Source organism: Rhinoraja longicauda, chromosome 15 (genome assembly GCF_053455715.1).
Source record: "Rhinoraja longicauda isolate Sanriku21f chromosome 15, sRhiLon1.1, whole genome shotgun sequence".
NCBI classification, from domain to species: domain Eukaryota; kingdom Metazoa; phylum Chordata; class Chondrichthyes; order Rajiformes; family Arhynchobatidae; genus Rhinoraja; species Rhinoraja longicauda.
Window position 1 is genome coordinate 49,098,522 of NC_135967.1, and position 14,379 is coordinate 49,112,900.

Here is a 14,379-nt window from a genome sequence, read left to right on the forward strand (position 1 = left end):
CCGTACACTAACACCATCCTACACACACTTACACACATGTACACAGGGACAATTTACAACAACGGGTGCCAGGGGTTATGGGGAGAAGGCAGGAGAGTGGGGTTAGGAGGGAGAGATAGATCAGCCATGATTGACTGGCGGAGTAGAATTGATGGGCCGAATGGCGTAATACTTATGACGTTTCAGGTCGAGACCCTTCGTCAGACAGTCTGAAGGAGGGTCTCGACCCAAAACGTCAACATATTCCTCTGGGAACTCCAGAGATGCCGTCTGACCCGCTGAATCACTCCAGCTTTTTGTGTCGATCTTCACCCGACAAACCTGTACGTCTTTGTAGTGAACGTGTTGGTCACGATTCACCAGCATGTGGACATTCTACAGCAGATGATTCACAAGCCTGCCTGTTCAGGCTCTCTGTCAGTGCAGCGCCCCGGGACTGGAGGTGGGAAAGCATAAGAACTGATGAGGACCGGGCTCAGATGACCAAAGAAGGGTGGAGCCCACAATGGTTCATTGTTGGCGGGGGAAGAGGTTGTAACGAAAGGGATACAGGGATGTGAACAGTGGTATCTAGTAGGATGACTGGGGGGGAAGGGGGGAGAAACATAGACAAATTGGTGCATCAGTAGGCCATTCGGCCCTTCGAGCCAGCACCGCCATTCAATATGATCATGGCTGATCATCCAAAATCAGTACCCCGTTCCTGCTTTTTCCCCATATCCCTTGATTCCGTTAGCCCGAAGAGCTCTATCTAACTCTCTCTTGAGTACATCCAGTGAATTGGCCTCCACTACATTCTGTGGCAGAGAATTCCACAGATTCACAACTCTCTGGGTGAAGAGGTTTTTCCTCATCTCAGTCCTAAATGGCCTCCCCTTTATTCTTAAACTGTGGCCCCTGGTTCTGGACTCCCCCAACATCGGGGACATTTTTCCAGCATCTCGCCTGTCCAATCCTTTAAGAATGTTATACAGTACTAGACCAAGTGAACCCGTTGGGCCCACATTTCTCCTGCACCCTCTCCCCCTCCCCTCCCCCCTCACTCCATCGTCCCCCGCTTCCCTCCCCTCCCCTCCTCCGTCCCCTCCCCCCCTTATTCACCGTCCCTCTCCCCCCTCCCTCCCTAGGAGATAGATTTAAACTTTAAAATGTGAATAACTTAAAAAATATAACACCGATTTCAATGAAACTTCTTCCATTAGCACCAAAGGGACGACGGTGTGCAAGGTGGGCCTAAAACTGTCACACTATCGTGCACCGCTTTGGTTGTAGTTCAGGAACAAACAAACAAGAGTTTTAGTACACAGATGTTTCTATGAGATCCCCTCCCATCCGTCTGAAGTGGCAGCTGTACTGGAGGTGGGAAGGGTACATGGGGAGAGGAGGTCCACACTTACTGCGTTGGAGAAGGTCATGCTGTGGGAGGTCGGGTCCTTGACCTGCAGCTGCTGCACATTCTCAAGCAGCACCTTCATCAGCGGCAGGTAGAGTAGTGCGATGCGTGCCTGCTGGTTCTGCAACACACAAAGCAATCAGACGACCGTGAAAGTCAGAGGTCAGAGAGCCTGCCCTCAACCCAATACCCCGGGCCTTTCAGAGGTCAGAGAGCCTGCCCCCAACTCAATACCCCGGGCCTTTCAGAAGACAGCATCGCCACTGATACCACCAACCTGGCAGGCTGCCAGCGAGAAACGGTCACCATTCTCAGTTAGCGGACACTCAGGAACCGCAGATGCTGGTTACCAGAAAAGGACACAAAGTGCTGGAGTAACTCAGTGGATCAGGCAGCATCTGTGGTGAACATGGACAGGGTGATGTGTCGGGTCGGGACCCTTCTTCAGACATTGTAGGGAGGGGGAAAGAAAGCTGGAAGAGAGGAAGGGCAGCATAGAAACAGGCCCTTCGGCCCATCTCGCCCATGCCGACCGGGTTGGCATGCACCTGGGCCATTTCTCTCTCAACCTTCCTATCCATCTATCTGTCCAAATGTCCTTTAAAAGTCAGAATAGCATCCACCTCTAGAGCTTGCTCTGGCAGCTCCTTCCAGGTACAGACGACCCTCTGAGTGGAAATGTTGCCCCCAACGTCCCTCTTAAGTTCATGAGTGATAGGAGCAGAATTAGGCCATAGAAACATAGAAAATAGGTGCAGGAGTAGGCCATTCGGCCCTTCGAGCCTGCACCGCCATTCAATATGATCATGGCTGATCGTCCAGCTCAGTAACCCGTACCTGCCTTCTCTCCATACCCCCGATCCCTTTAGCAAAAAGGGCCACATCTAACTCCCTCTTAAATATAGCCAATGAACTGGCCTCAACTACCTTCTGTGGCAGAGAATTCCACAGATTCACCACTCTCTGTGTGAAGAAATGTTTTCTCATCTCGGTCCTAAAAGACTTCCCCCTTATCCATAAGCTGTGACCCCTGGTTCTGGACTTCCCCAACATCGGGAACAATCTTCCCGCATCTAGCCTCTCCAAACCCTTAAGAATTTTATATGTTTCTATAAGATCCCCCCTCAGTCTTCTAAATTCCAGCGAGTACAAGCCTAGTCTATCCAGTCTTTCCTCATATGTAAGTCCCGCCATCCCAGGCCCATCAAGTCTACTCCACCACTCGATCATGGCTGATCTATTTCTCCGTCCTAACCCCATTCTCGTGCCTTCTCCCCATAACCCCTGACACCCGCACTGATCAAGAAAGACTGGAGTGACTAGGCTTGTATACACTGGAATTTAGAAGGATGAGAGGAGATCTTATCGAAACGTATAAGATTATTAAGGGGTTGGACACGTTAGAGGCAGGAAACATGTTCCCAATGTTGGGGGAGTCCAGAACAAGGGGCCACAGTTTAAGAATAAGGGGTAGGCCATTTAGAACTGAGATGAGGAAAAACTTTTTCAGTCAGAGAGTTGTGAATCTGTGGAATTATCTGGCTCAGAAGGCAGTGGAGGCCAATTCTCTGAATGCATTCAAGAGAGAGCTGGATAGAGCTCTTAAGGATAGCGGAGTTAGGGGGTATGGGGAGAAGGCAGGAACGGGGTACTGATTGAGAGTGATCAGCCATGATCACATTGAATGGCAGTGCTGGCTCGAAGGGCCGAATGGCCTCCTCCTGCACCTATTGTCTATTGTCTATAATCCATCTCTGCCTTAAAAATATCCACTGACTTGTGGCCTCCACAGCCGTCTGTGGCAATGAATCCCACAGATTCACCACCCTCTGACTAAAGACGTTCCTCTTCTTAAATCTTTCCCCTCTCACCTTAAGCCCGAGGACTCTAGTTTTAGAATCTTCTCACCATGGGGAAAAAATACTTTATCCATGCCCTGTATGATCTGATACACCTTAATATCGTCACTTCTCAGCTTCCAACGCTATCAGGAAATGCGACCCAGCCGATCCAACCTGCCTTTTTTTTATATAGAGATACAGCGCGGAAACAGGCCCTTCGGCCCACCGGGTCCGTGCCGCCCAGCGATCCCCGCACACTAACACTATCCTACACACAGTAGACATATTACCCAGTCAATTAACCGACAAACCTGCACGTCTTTGGAGTGTGGGAGGAAACCGGAGCACCCGGACAAAACCCACGCAGGTCACGGGGAGAACGTACAAACTCTGTACAGACGGCGCCCGTAGTCAGGATCGAACCTGAGTCTCCGGCGCTGTATTCACTGTAAGGCAGCAACTCTACCGCTGCGCCACCGTGCCGCCACCTTGCTTGATGGTATTTATATATAGTACTATCTGATTTGGATGGGACAATAATAATCATCATAAACCTAAACTTCTCCCTATAACAAGCCTGTGATCCAGAATTCTGCACTATTCCCAACTTAGAAACATAACTAAATAGGTGCAGGAGAAGGCCATTCGGCCCTTTGAGCCAGCACCGCCATTCAATGTGATCATGGCTGATCGTCTAAAATCAGTACCCTGTTCCTGCTTTTCCCACATATACCTCGATTCCTTTGGCCCCAAGAACTAAATCTAATTATCTCCTGAATGCATTCAGAGAATTGGCCTCCACTGCCCTCTGTGGCAGAGAATTCCACAGATTCACAACTCTCTGGGTGAAAAAGTTTTTCCTCATCTCAGTTCTAAATGGCCTCCCCCTTATTCTTAAACTGTGGCTTTATTCACAAAATGCTGGAGTAACTCAGCAGGTCAGGCAGCATCTTGGGAGAGAAGGAATGGGTGACGTTTCGGGTCGAGACCCTTCTTCAGAGACCCTTCTTAAACTGTGGCCCTTGGTTCCTGACTCCCCCAACATTGGGAACATGTTTCCTGCATCTAGCCTGTCCAAACCTTTAAGAATTTTATATGTTTCTATTGGATCCCCTCTCATCCTTCCAATTTCCAGTGAACTTGATGGTATCTAAACTCTCCACCCTGCTAGCCTCTTTAACGGTGCTGCAGTTAGCGGGGAAAGAGCTGCAGATTTCCCTGCCAATTGGAGGTGGACACTCCAGTGCAGCACTGAGGGAAGGCTGCATGGTTGCTGCACTGAGGGTGCGCTGCATGGTTGCCACACTGAGGGAGCGCTGCATGGTTGCCACACTGAGGGAGCGCTGCATGGTTGCAGCACTGAGGGAGCGCTGCATGGTTGTAGCACTGAGGGAGCACTGCATGGCCGCCGCACTGAGGGAGCGCTGCACGGTTGCTGCACTGAGGGTGCGCTGCACGGTTGCAGCAGCTGTCTGTCAGCAGGTCTGAGATGGACTCGAGGCCAAACTCAGTGGAGCATTGTAGTGCAGAGGGATCTCGGGCTGCCAGTCCACAGCTCCCTGAACGTGGGTGGGAAAGTGGATGGTGTGCTTGCTGTCGACGGTCGGGGAATTGAGTGTAAACATCAGGAAGTGGTGATGCAGCTTTATCAAACTTTAATTAAGTTACATTGGGAGTTTTGTGTTCAGTTCTGGTCACCCCATTGCAGGAAGGATGTCGAGGCTTTGGAGAGAGTCCAGGTTTCCAGAGATGCTGCCCGGATTAGAGAGTGTTAGTGTCATGTTCTTCCCTGTGGATTGTCACCTTGTGGTGGTGGAGAAGCTCGGGTGGTCCTGAGACCCTGAGAGCGATGCCGTCTGGAGCTACGCTCCTGGTAGGGTCACCCATGGGGGTAAGGTCGAGGGGGAGGGAGGTCCCTGACAAAGAGCGATCCAACCAAGACCTCAACGGTGGAACAAGCGGAGGGAGGGAGGATGAGGGCTGACTTTAGTGGAGCGTCACAATGGCTGGGAAGGCCGATGGATGAAGGCCGAGGCAGAAAAGGGTCCCCGGTCGTCTTGGACTCCACGCCACTGGATCCTGACCCAGATCTGTCAAGGGCCGTGTGGTGGCTGTCTGTGCACCAGTCTCCACACGTTAAACAAAGTCACGCACAGGCGTCCCACCCTATGGAGAGGACAGTCACACTCGCTTCCAGTGACCGCCAATGAGTGATAAGGAGAGGTTGGACACAGCTTGGATTGTTTTCCCTGGAGCGTTGGAGGCTGTGGTACCAGTACACAGTACTGAGGTAGCAGTACACAGTACTGAGGTAGCAGTACACAGTACTGAGGTAGCAGTACACAGTATGAGGTAGCAGTACACAGTATGAGGTAGCAGTACACAGTATGAGGTAGCAGTACACAGTATGAGGTAGCAGTACACAGTATGAGGTAGCAGTACACAGTATGAGGTAGCAGTACACAGTATGAGGTAGCAGTACACAGGTACGAGGCAGTACAGTTTGTGTGTCAGTTGCTCAGAGTTCTACACCATGAGAATGATGCTCTTTCTCTGGGTTTCCTCTGGGTGTTCCAGTTTCCTTCCACAGACGTGGGGGTTACCTGTACATTGTGCTTACAAGATGCCCCCCAACCCAGGGGACAGTTTGTGTGCTGGCCACAGACACAGATCTACAACCACACATTACACGATGCCCCCCAACCCAGGGGACAGTTTGTGTGCTGGCCACACGATGCCCCCCAACCCAGGGGACAGTTTGTGTGCTGGCCACACGATGCCCCCCAACCCAGGGGACAGTTTGTGTGCTGGCCACACGATGCCCCCCAACCCAGGGGACAGTTTGTGTGCTGGCCACACGATGCCCCCCAACCCAGGGGACAGTTTGTGTGCTGGCCACACGATGCCCCCCAACCCAGGGGACAGTTTGTGTGCTGGCCACACGATGCCCCCCAACCCAGGGGACAGTTTGTGTGCTGGCCACAGACACAGATCTACAACCACACATTACAATTGTCCACACTCTGACATCTAAACTCCTGCAGCAACATTTCCTACTTTTTTAATTTTTGATTTTTTAAAGCATGTGTACAAATAATAATAAACGACAAACTGGTTATAGAGTTCTTACATAGCTTCAATTTTTAAATTTTTAAAGAAAAAATAAAGATGAAAAGAGACTGAAAAAAAAGACTATAAACTAATAGAGAGAATGCAAAGAAAAAAGAGAATTACAAACATAAAGATTATGGGGATAGATCCGGGAGTTAGTGAGTATAGTTGTACATCCAACCCTAAACTCAAGTTTTAACTTTAGTTTTAAATTTTAGTTTTGTGACAAACCCATTTACTTTTTTTAAAATTCAATAAATGGAGACCATATTTTAAAAAATAGATCTGGTTTGTCAATTAAGGCAAACCTTATTTTTTCCAAATGCAAGGTCTCGGTCATTTCCGTAATCCACATTTCCTACTTTAACTACGATCTTCTTAAACTCCTCTCAGATCTGTACTCTCACACTATCTTTGATCGGACTTTACTGGCATTACTTTGCACTAAACGTTATTCCCTTATCATGCATCTGTACACTGTGTGTGGACAGCTTGGACATCTGTACACTGCCGTGTGGACAGCTTGGACATCTGTACACTGTGTGTGGACAGCTTGATTGTAATCGTGTACAGTCTTTCCGTTGAACGGTTAGCACGCAACAAAAGATTTTCACTGTACCTCGGTCCACGTGACAAAAACTCAACTAAACATTGCCCTGAAGTTGGGACGATCAGGGGGGAGATGTGGGAAAGAGGGAAAGAATAGAACAGAAGGAATAAAGTGGGATTGAAGGGAATGGGACTGATGGGCTTTCACTGACAGTGTGAGGCGTTGTTCATAGTCATCAGGAAATCAGAAGTGAGGATAGGATCCTGTCTTGTTGCACCACAGCCTGGTGTGGCAACAGCTCTGATCAAAGACCACAGCAAATTGTAGAGTTGTAGATGTGTCCCACACACCACACTCCCCACCATTGTAGGTGTAGCCCAGTCCCCCACACTCCTCACCATTGTAGATGTGTCCCACACACCACACTCCCCACCATTGTAGGTGTAGCCCAGTCCATCACACACCACACTCCCCACCATTGTAGGTGTAGCCCAGTCCCCCACACACCACACTCCCCACCATTGTAGATGTGGCCCAGTCCATCACACACACCACACTCCCCACCATTGTAGATGTGGCCCAGTCCATCACACACACCACACTCCCCACCATTGTAGGTGTAGCCCAGTCCCCCACACACCACACTCCCCACCATTGTAGATGTGGCCCAGTCCATCACACACACCACACTCCCCACCATTGTAGATGTAGCCCAGTCCATCACACACACCACACTCCCCACCATTGTAGATGTAGCCCAGTCCATCATACACACCACACTCCCCACCATCGACTCCATCTACACTTCCCGCTGCCTTGGGACAGCAGTCGACATAATCGAGGACCACTCACACCCCAGTCATCCCCTCCCCTACCCTGGGGCAGATGATACAACAGCTTGAAATTGCACACTACCAGATTCAGGAACAGCTTCTTCCTGGCTTAGTTTCGTTTGGAGATACAGCACGGAAACAGGCCCTTTGGCCCACGGATTCCGCAATGACTAGCGATCCCCACTCATTAACAACGTCTAACAGACACTAGGGACAATTTACACATACACCAAAGCCAATTAACTTACAAACCTGCACGTCTTTGGAGTGTGGGAGGAAACCGATGATCCCGGAGAAAGCCCACGCAGTCACGGGGAGAACGTACAAACTCCGTACAGACGGCGCCCGTTGTCAGGATGGAACCCGGGTCCACGGCGCTGCATTCGCTGTAAGGCATCAACTCTACCGCTGTGCCACCGTGTTATGGAAAATACTCAATGGTCCTGCCATAAGTTAGGGTGCAGTCCCAATCTTCCAACCTACTTCAGTGCAGACCTTGCATTTCTTTTATCTGCACTTTCTCTATAAATATAAAGCGGCCGCCCGGACCGGGAGGCAGGGAGCGTAACAATATGGGAGCACGTGGCCGCTGGCTGGGTGAGGTCACGTGGGGCGCGGGGCGGTGACGTCATCCTTTGTCCCGTATTTGGGAGTGAGGAAGTTGGCAACCCCACTAATACGGGACAAGGGCGGTCCCGTACGGGACAAACTAAATACGGGATGTCCCGGCTAATACGGGACAGTTGGCAACCCTAGCTGTGCATGATGTGACTGTTGTCATGGATGGCATAATGTGACAGGTCAGTCAGCACACAAACAATGCTTCCCACTGCACCTCTTCACAACAGTAGGCCAAACACAACATAGACAAGGTGTAGACACAGAGTGCTGGAGTAACTCAGCACGTCAGGCAACATACTGGAGAACAATGAACGATCAGTCTGAGAAAGGGTCCCGACCTGAAACGTCACCTATCCATGTTCTCCACAGATGCTGCCTGACCAGGAGGCCCAGGAGCGGTTGGAGCCGGTAGGAGGCGGTTGGAGGCGGTTGGAGGCGGTTGGAGGCGGTTGGAGGCGGTTGGAGGCGGTTGGAGGCGGTTGGAGGCGGTTGGAGGCGGTTGGAGCCGGTTGGAGCCGGTTGGAGCCGGTTGGAGCCGGTTGGAGCCGGTTGGAGCCGGTTGGAGCCGGTTGGAGCCGGTTGGAGCCGGGGATATAAACGTTCCCACACACTTTAAAAGAAGTGTTCTGGATGAAGCCGCTGATTGGTGGAAGCGGACTAGAGGAAGCAGCTGATTGGGCGTTGTAATTCTGCTTTTTATTCGTACTTTTAGTTCAGGGTTCAGGAAGTTAAGGGTTCAGTGAGTTCAGGGTTCAGGAAGTTAAGGGTTCAGTGAGTTCAGGGTTCAGTGAGTTAAGGGTTCAGTGAGTTCAGGGTTCAGTGAGTTAAGGGTTCAGGAAGTTAAGGGTTCAGTGAGTTCAGGGTTCAGTGAGTTAAGGATTCAGTGAGTTCAGGGTTCAGTGAGTTAAGGGTTCAGGAAGTTAAGGGTTCAGTGAGTTAAGGGTTCAGGAAGTTAAGGGTTCAGTGAGTTAAGGGTTCAGGAAGTTAAGGGTTCAGTGAGTTCAGGGTTCAGTGAGTTCAGGGTTCAGTGAGTTCAGGGTTCAGGAAGTTAAGGGTTCAGTGAATTCAGGGTTCAGTGAGTTCAGGGTTCAGTGAGTTAAGGGTTCAGGAAGTTAAGGGTTCAGGAAGTTAAGGGTTCAGTGAGTTCAGGGTTCAGTGAGTTAAGGGTTCAGGAAGTTAAGGGTTCAGTGAGTTAAGGGTTCAGGAAGTTAAGGGTTCAGTGAGTTAAGGGTTCAGGAAGTTAAGGGTTCAGTGAGTTAAGGGTTCAGTGAGTTAAGGGTTCAGTGAGTTAAGGGTTCGGTGAGTTAAGGGTTCGGTGAGTTAAGGGTTCAGTGAGTTAAGGGTTCAGTGAGTTAAGGGTTCAGTGAGTTAAGGGTTCAGTGAGTTAAGGGTTCGGTGAGTTAAGGGTTCGGTGAGTTAAGGGTTCGGTGAGTTAAGGGTTCCGTGAGTTAAGGGTTCAGTGAGTTAAGGGTTCAGTGAGTTAAGGGTTCAGTGAGTTAAGGGTTCAGTGAGTTAAGGGTTCAGTGAGTTAAGGGTTCAGGAAGTTAAGGGTTCAGTGAGTTCAGGGTTCAGTGAGTTCAGGGTTCAGTGAGTTAAGGGTTCAGGAAGTTAAGGGTTCAGTGAGTTAAGGGTTCAGTGAGTTAAGGGTTCAGTGAGTTAAGGGTTCAGTGAGTTAAGGGTTCAGGAAGTTAAGGGTTCAGTGAGTTAAGGGTTCATGAGTTAAGGGTTCAGTGAGTTAAGGGTTCAGTGAGTTAAGGGTTCAGGAAGTTAAGGGTTCAGTGAGTTAAGGGTTCAGGAAGTTAAGGGTTCAGTGAGTTCAGGGTTCAGTGAGTTAAGGGTTCAGGAAGTTAAGGGTTCAGTGAGTTAAGGTTCGGTGAGTTAAGGGTTCAGTGAGTTAAGGGTTCAGTGAGTTAAGGGTTCGGTGAGTTAAGGGTTCGGTGAGTTAAGGGTTCGGTGAGTTAAGGGTTCAGTGAGTTAAGGGTTCAGTGAGTTAAGGGTTCAGTGAGTTAAGGGTTCAGTGAGTTAAGGGTTCAGTGAGTTAAGGGTTCAGTGAGTTAAGGGTTCAGTGAGTTAAGGGTTCGGTGAGTTAAGGGTTCGGTGAGTTAAGGGTTCGGTGAGTTAAGGGTTCGGTGAGTTAAGGGTTCAGTGAGTTCAGGGTTCAGTGAGTTAAGGGTTCAGTGAGTTAAGGGTTCAGTGAGTTAAGGGTTCGGTGAGTTAGGGGTTCAGTGAGTTAAGGGTTCAGTGAGTTAAGGGTTCAGTGAGTTAAGGGTTCAGTGAGTTAAGGGTTCAGTGAGTTAAGGGTTCAGTGAGTTAAGGGTTCAGTGAGTTAAGGGTTCAGTGCTTTTTAGTAAAGGTACAGTTTAAAGTATTAAGAGGGATTTGATTTAATTTGGGGGTAAGACATGTCAGGTGAGATCGGCCCCGTGGAATGTTCATCCTGCAACATGTGGGAGATCAGGGATATTGTCGGTGTCCCTGATGACTACGTGTGCAGGATTGTGTCCAGCTGCAGCTCCTGGCAAACCGTATTGAACGGTTGGAGGTGCGGTTGGACTCATACTGGAGCATCCACGATGCTGAGGTCGTGGATAGCACGTACAGTGAGTTGGCCACACCGCAGGTAAAAGATAAGCGGACAGAAAGGAAACAGGTGGCCACTAGCCAGCGTAGCGGTAGGCAGGTAGTGCAGGAGTCCCCTGCGGTCATCTCCCTCCTAAACAGATATGCCATTTTGGATACTGTTGGGGGAGATAGCTCATCAGGGGAAGGCAGCAGCAGCCAAGTTCATGGCACCGTGGGTGGCTCTGCGGCAAAAGAGGGGAGGAAAAAGAGTGGAAGGGCTATAGTGATAGGGGATTCAATTGTACGGGGAATAGATAGGCGTTTCTGCGGCCGCAAACGAGACTCCAGGATGGTATGTTGCCTCCCTGGTGCAAGGGTCAGGGATATCTCTGAGCGGCTGCAGGACATTCTGAAGGGGGAGGGTGAGCAGCCAGTTGTCGTGGTGCACGTTGGCACCAACGATTTAGGTAAAAAACGGGATGAGGTCCTACAAGGTGAATTTAGAGAGCTAGGAGATAAACTAAAAAGTAGGACCTCAAAGGTAATAATCTCTGGATTACTACCAGTGCCACGTGCTAGTCAGAGTAGGAATAGGAGGATATTTCAGATGAATACGTGGCTTGAAATATGGTGCAAGGGGGAGGGATTCAAATTTTTAGGACATTGGAACCAGTTCTGGGAGAGGTGGGACCAGTACAAACAGGACGGTCTGCACCTGAGCTGGAATGGAACCAATGTCCTAGGGGGAGTGTTTGCTAGTGCTGTCGGGGAGGATTTAAACTAATGTGGCAGGGGGATGGGAGCATGAGCAGAGAGACAGAGGGGTGTAAAATGAGGGTAGAAGCAACAGGTAGCAAGGTGAAAAGTAAAAGTGGCAGGCAGACAAATCCAGGGCAAAAATCAAAAAGGGCCACTTTTCAACATAATCGTACAAGGGGTAAGAGAGTTGTAAAAACAAGCCTGAAGGCTTTGTGTCTCAATGCAAGGAGTATACGTAATAAGGTGGATGAATTAAATGTGGAGATAGTTATTAATGATTATGATATAGTTGGGATTACGGAGACATGGCTCCAGGGTGACCAAGGCTGGGAGCTCAACATCCAGGGATATTCTATATTCAGGCGGGATAGACAGAAAGGAAAAGGAGGTGGGGTAGCGTTACTGGTTAGAGAGGAGATTAAAGCAGTGGAAAGGAAGGACATTAGCTTGGAGGAAGTGGAATCGATATGGGTAGAGTTACGAAACACTAAGGGGCAGAAAACGCTAGTGGGAGTTGTGTACAGGCCACCTAACAGCAGTAGGGAGGTTGGGGATGGCATCAAGCAGGAAATTAGAAATGCATGCACTAAAGGTGCAGCAGTTATAATGGGTGACTTCAATCTACATATAGATTGGGTGAACCAAACTGGCAGGGGTGCTGAGGAAGAGGATTTCTTGGAATGTTTGAGAGATGGTTTTCTAAACCAACATGTCGAGGAACCAACGAGAGAACAGGCCATTCTAGACTGGGTATTGAGTAATGAGGAAGGGTTAGTTAGCAGTCTTGTTGTGCGAGGCCCCTTGGGCAAGAGTGATCATAATATGGTAGAGTTCTTCATTAGGATGGAGTGACAAAGTCGATACAGAAACAAGTGTTCTGAACTTAAAGAAAGGTAACTTTGAGGGTATGAGGCGTGAATTGTCCAAGATAGACTGGCGATTGATGCTGAAAGGGTTGACGGTGGACATGCAATGGAAGGCATTTAAAGGTCGCATGGATGAACTACAACAAGTGTTCATCCCAGTTCGGCAAAAGAACAAACCAGGAAAGGTAGTGCATCCGTGGCTAACAAGGGAAATCAAGGATAGTATTAAAACAAAAGATGAAGCATACAGATTAGCCAGAAAAAGTAGCATACCAGAGGACTGGGAGAAATTCAGAGTCCAGCAGAGGAGGACAAAGGGCTTAATTAGGAAAGGGAAAATAGATTATGAGGGAAAACTGGCAAGGAACATAAAAACAGACTGCAAAAGCTTTTATAGATATGTCAAGAGAAAAAGATTAGTTAAGGCAAATGTAGGTCCCTTGCAGTCGGAAACAGTTGACTTGATCATAGGGAACAAGGAGATGGCAGACCAATTGAACAAATACTTTGGTTCTGTCTTCACTAAGGAAGACATAAACCGTCTGCCGGAAATAGCGGGGGACCGGGGGTCTAAAGAAATGGAGGAACTGAGGGAAATCCAGGTTAGTCGGGAAGTGGTGTTAGGTAAATTAAATGGATTAAAGGCAGATAAATCCCCAGGGCCAGATAGGCTGCATCCCAGAGTGCTTAAGGAAGTAGCCTCAGAAATAGTGGATGCATTAGTGATAATTTTTCAAAACTCTTTAGATTCTGGAGTGGTTCCTGAGGACTGGAGGGTAGCTAATGTAATCCCACTTTTTAAAAAGGGAGGAAGAGAGAAAACGGGGAATTATAGACCAGTTAGCCTAACATCGGTAGTGGGGAAAATGCTAGAGTCAGTTATTAAAGATGTGATAGCATCACATTTGGAAAGTGGTGAAATCATCGGACAAAGTCAGCATGGATTTATGAAAGGCAAATCATGTCTGACGAATCTTATAGAATTTTTCGAAGATGTAACTAGTAGAGTGGATAAGGAAGAACCAGTCGATGTGTTATATCTGGACTTTCAGAAGGCCTTCGACAAGGTCCCACATAGGAGATTGGTGTACAAACTTAAAGCACACGGTATTGAGGGTTCAGTGTTGAGGTGGATAGAAAATTGGTTGGCGGACAGGAAGCAAAGAGTAGGAATAAACGGGTCCTTTTCGGAATGGCAGGCAGTGACTAGTGGGGTACCGCAAGGCTCAGTGCTGGGACCCCAGTTATTTACAGTGTATATTAATGATTTGGACGAGGGAATTAAATGCAACATCTCTAAGTTTGCGGATGACACGAAGCTGGGTGGCAGTGTTAGCTGCGAGGAGGATGCTAGGAGGCTGCAGAGTGACTTGGATAGATTAGGCAAGTGGGCAAATGCATGGCAGATCCAATATAATGTAGATAAATGTGAGGTTATCCACTTTGGCGGCAAGAACAGGAAAGCAGAGTATTACCTGAATGGTGACCGATTGGGAGAAGGGGAGATGCAACGTGACCTGGGTGTCATGGTGCACCAGTCATTGAAAGCAAGCATGCAGGTGCAGCAGGCAGTGAAGAAAGCGAATGGTATGTTGGCATTCATAGCAAGAGGATTTGAGTTTAGGAGCAGGGAGGTTCTGCTGCAGTTGTACAGGGCCTTGGTGAGACCGCACCTGGAGTATTGTGTGCAGTTTTGGTCTCCTAACCTGAGGAAAGACGTTCTTGCCTTAGAGGGAGTACAGAGAAGGTTCACCAGATTGATCCCTGGGATGGCGGGACTTACATATGAGGAAAGACTAGATAGACTGGGCTTGTACTCGCTGGAATTTAGAAGACTGAGGGG

The 14,379-nt window shown here is 48.9% G+C and overlaps 1 protein-coding gene across 1 annotated transcript in view; it reads right to left on the reverse strand.

Moving 5' to 3' along the window:
* LOC144600301 (dedicator of cytokinesis protein 11-like) overlaps positions 1–14,379 on the reverse strand; it is a 146,730-nt gene that overhangs the window by 43,188 nt on the left and 89,163 nt on the right. The window contains exon 32 of the mRNA XM_078411868.1: positions 1,398–1,514. Within this exon, the coding sequence (XP_078267994.1) occupies positions 1,398–1,514 (117 nt within the window). The remainder of the gene's footprint in view (positions 1–1,397; positions 1,515–14,379) is intronic.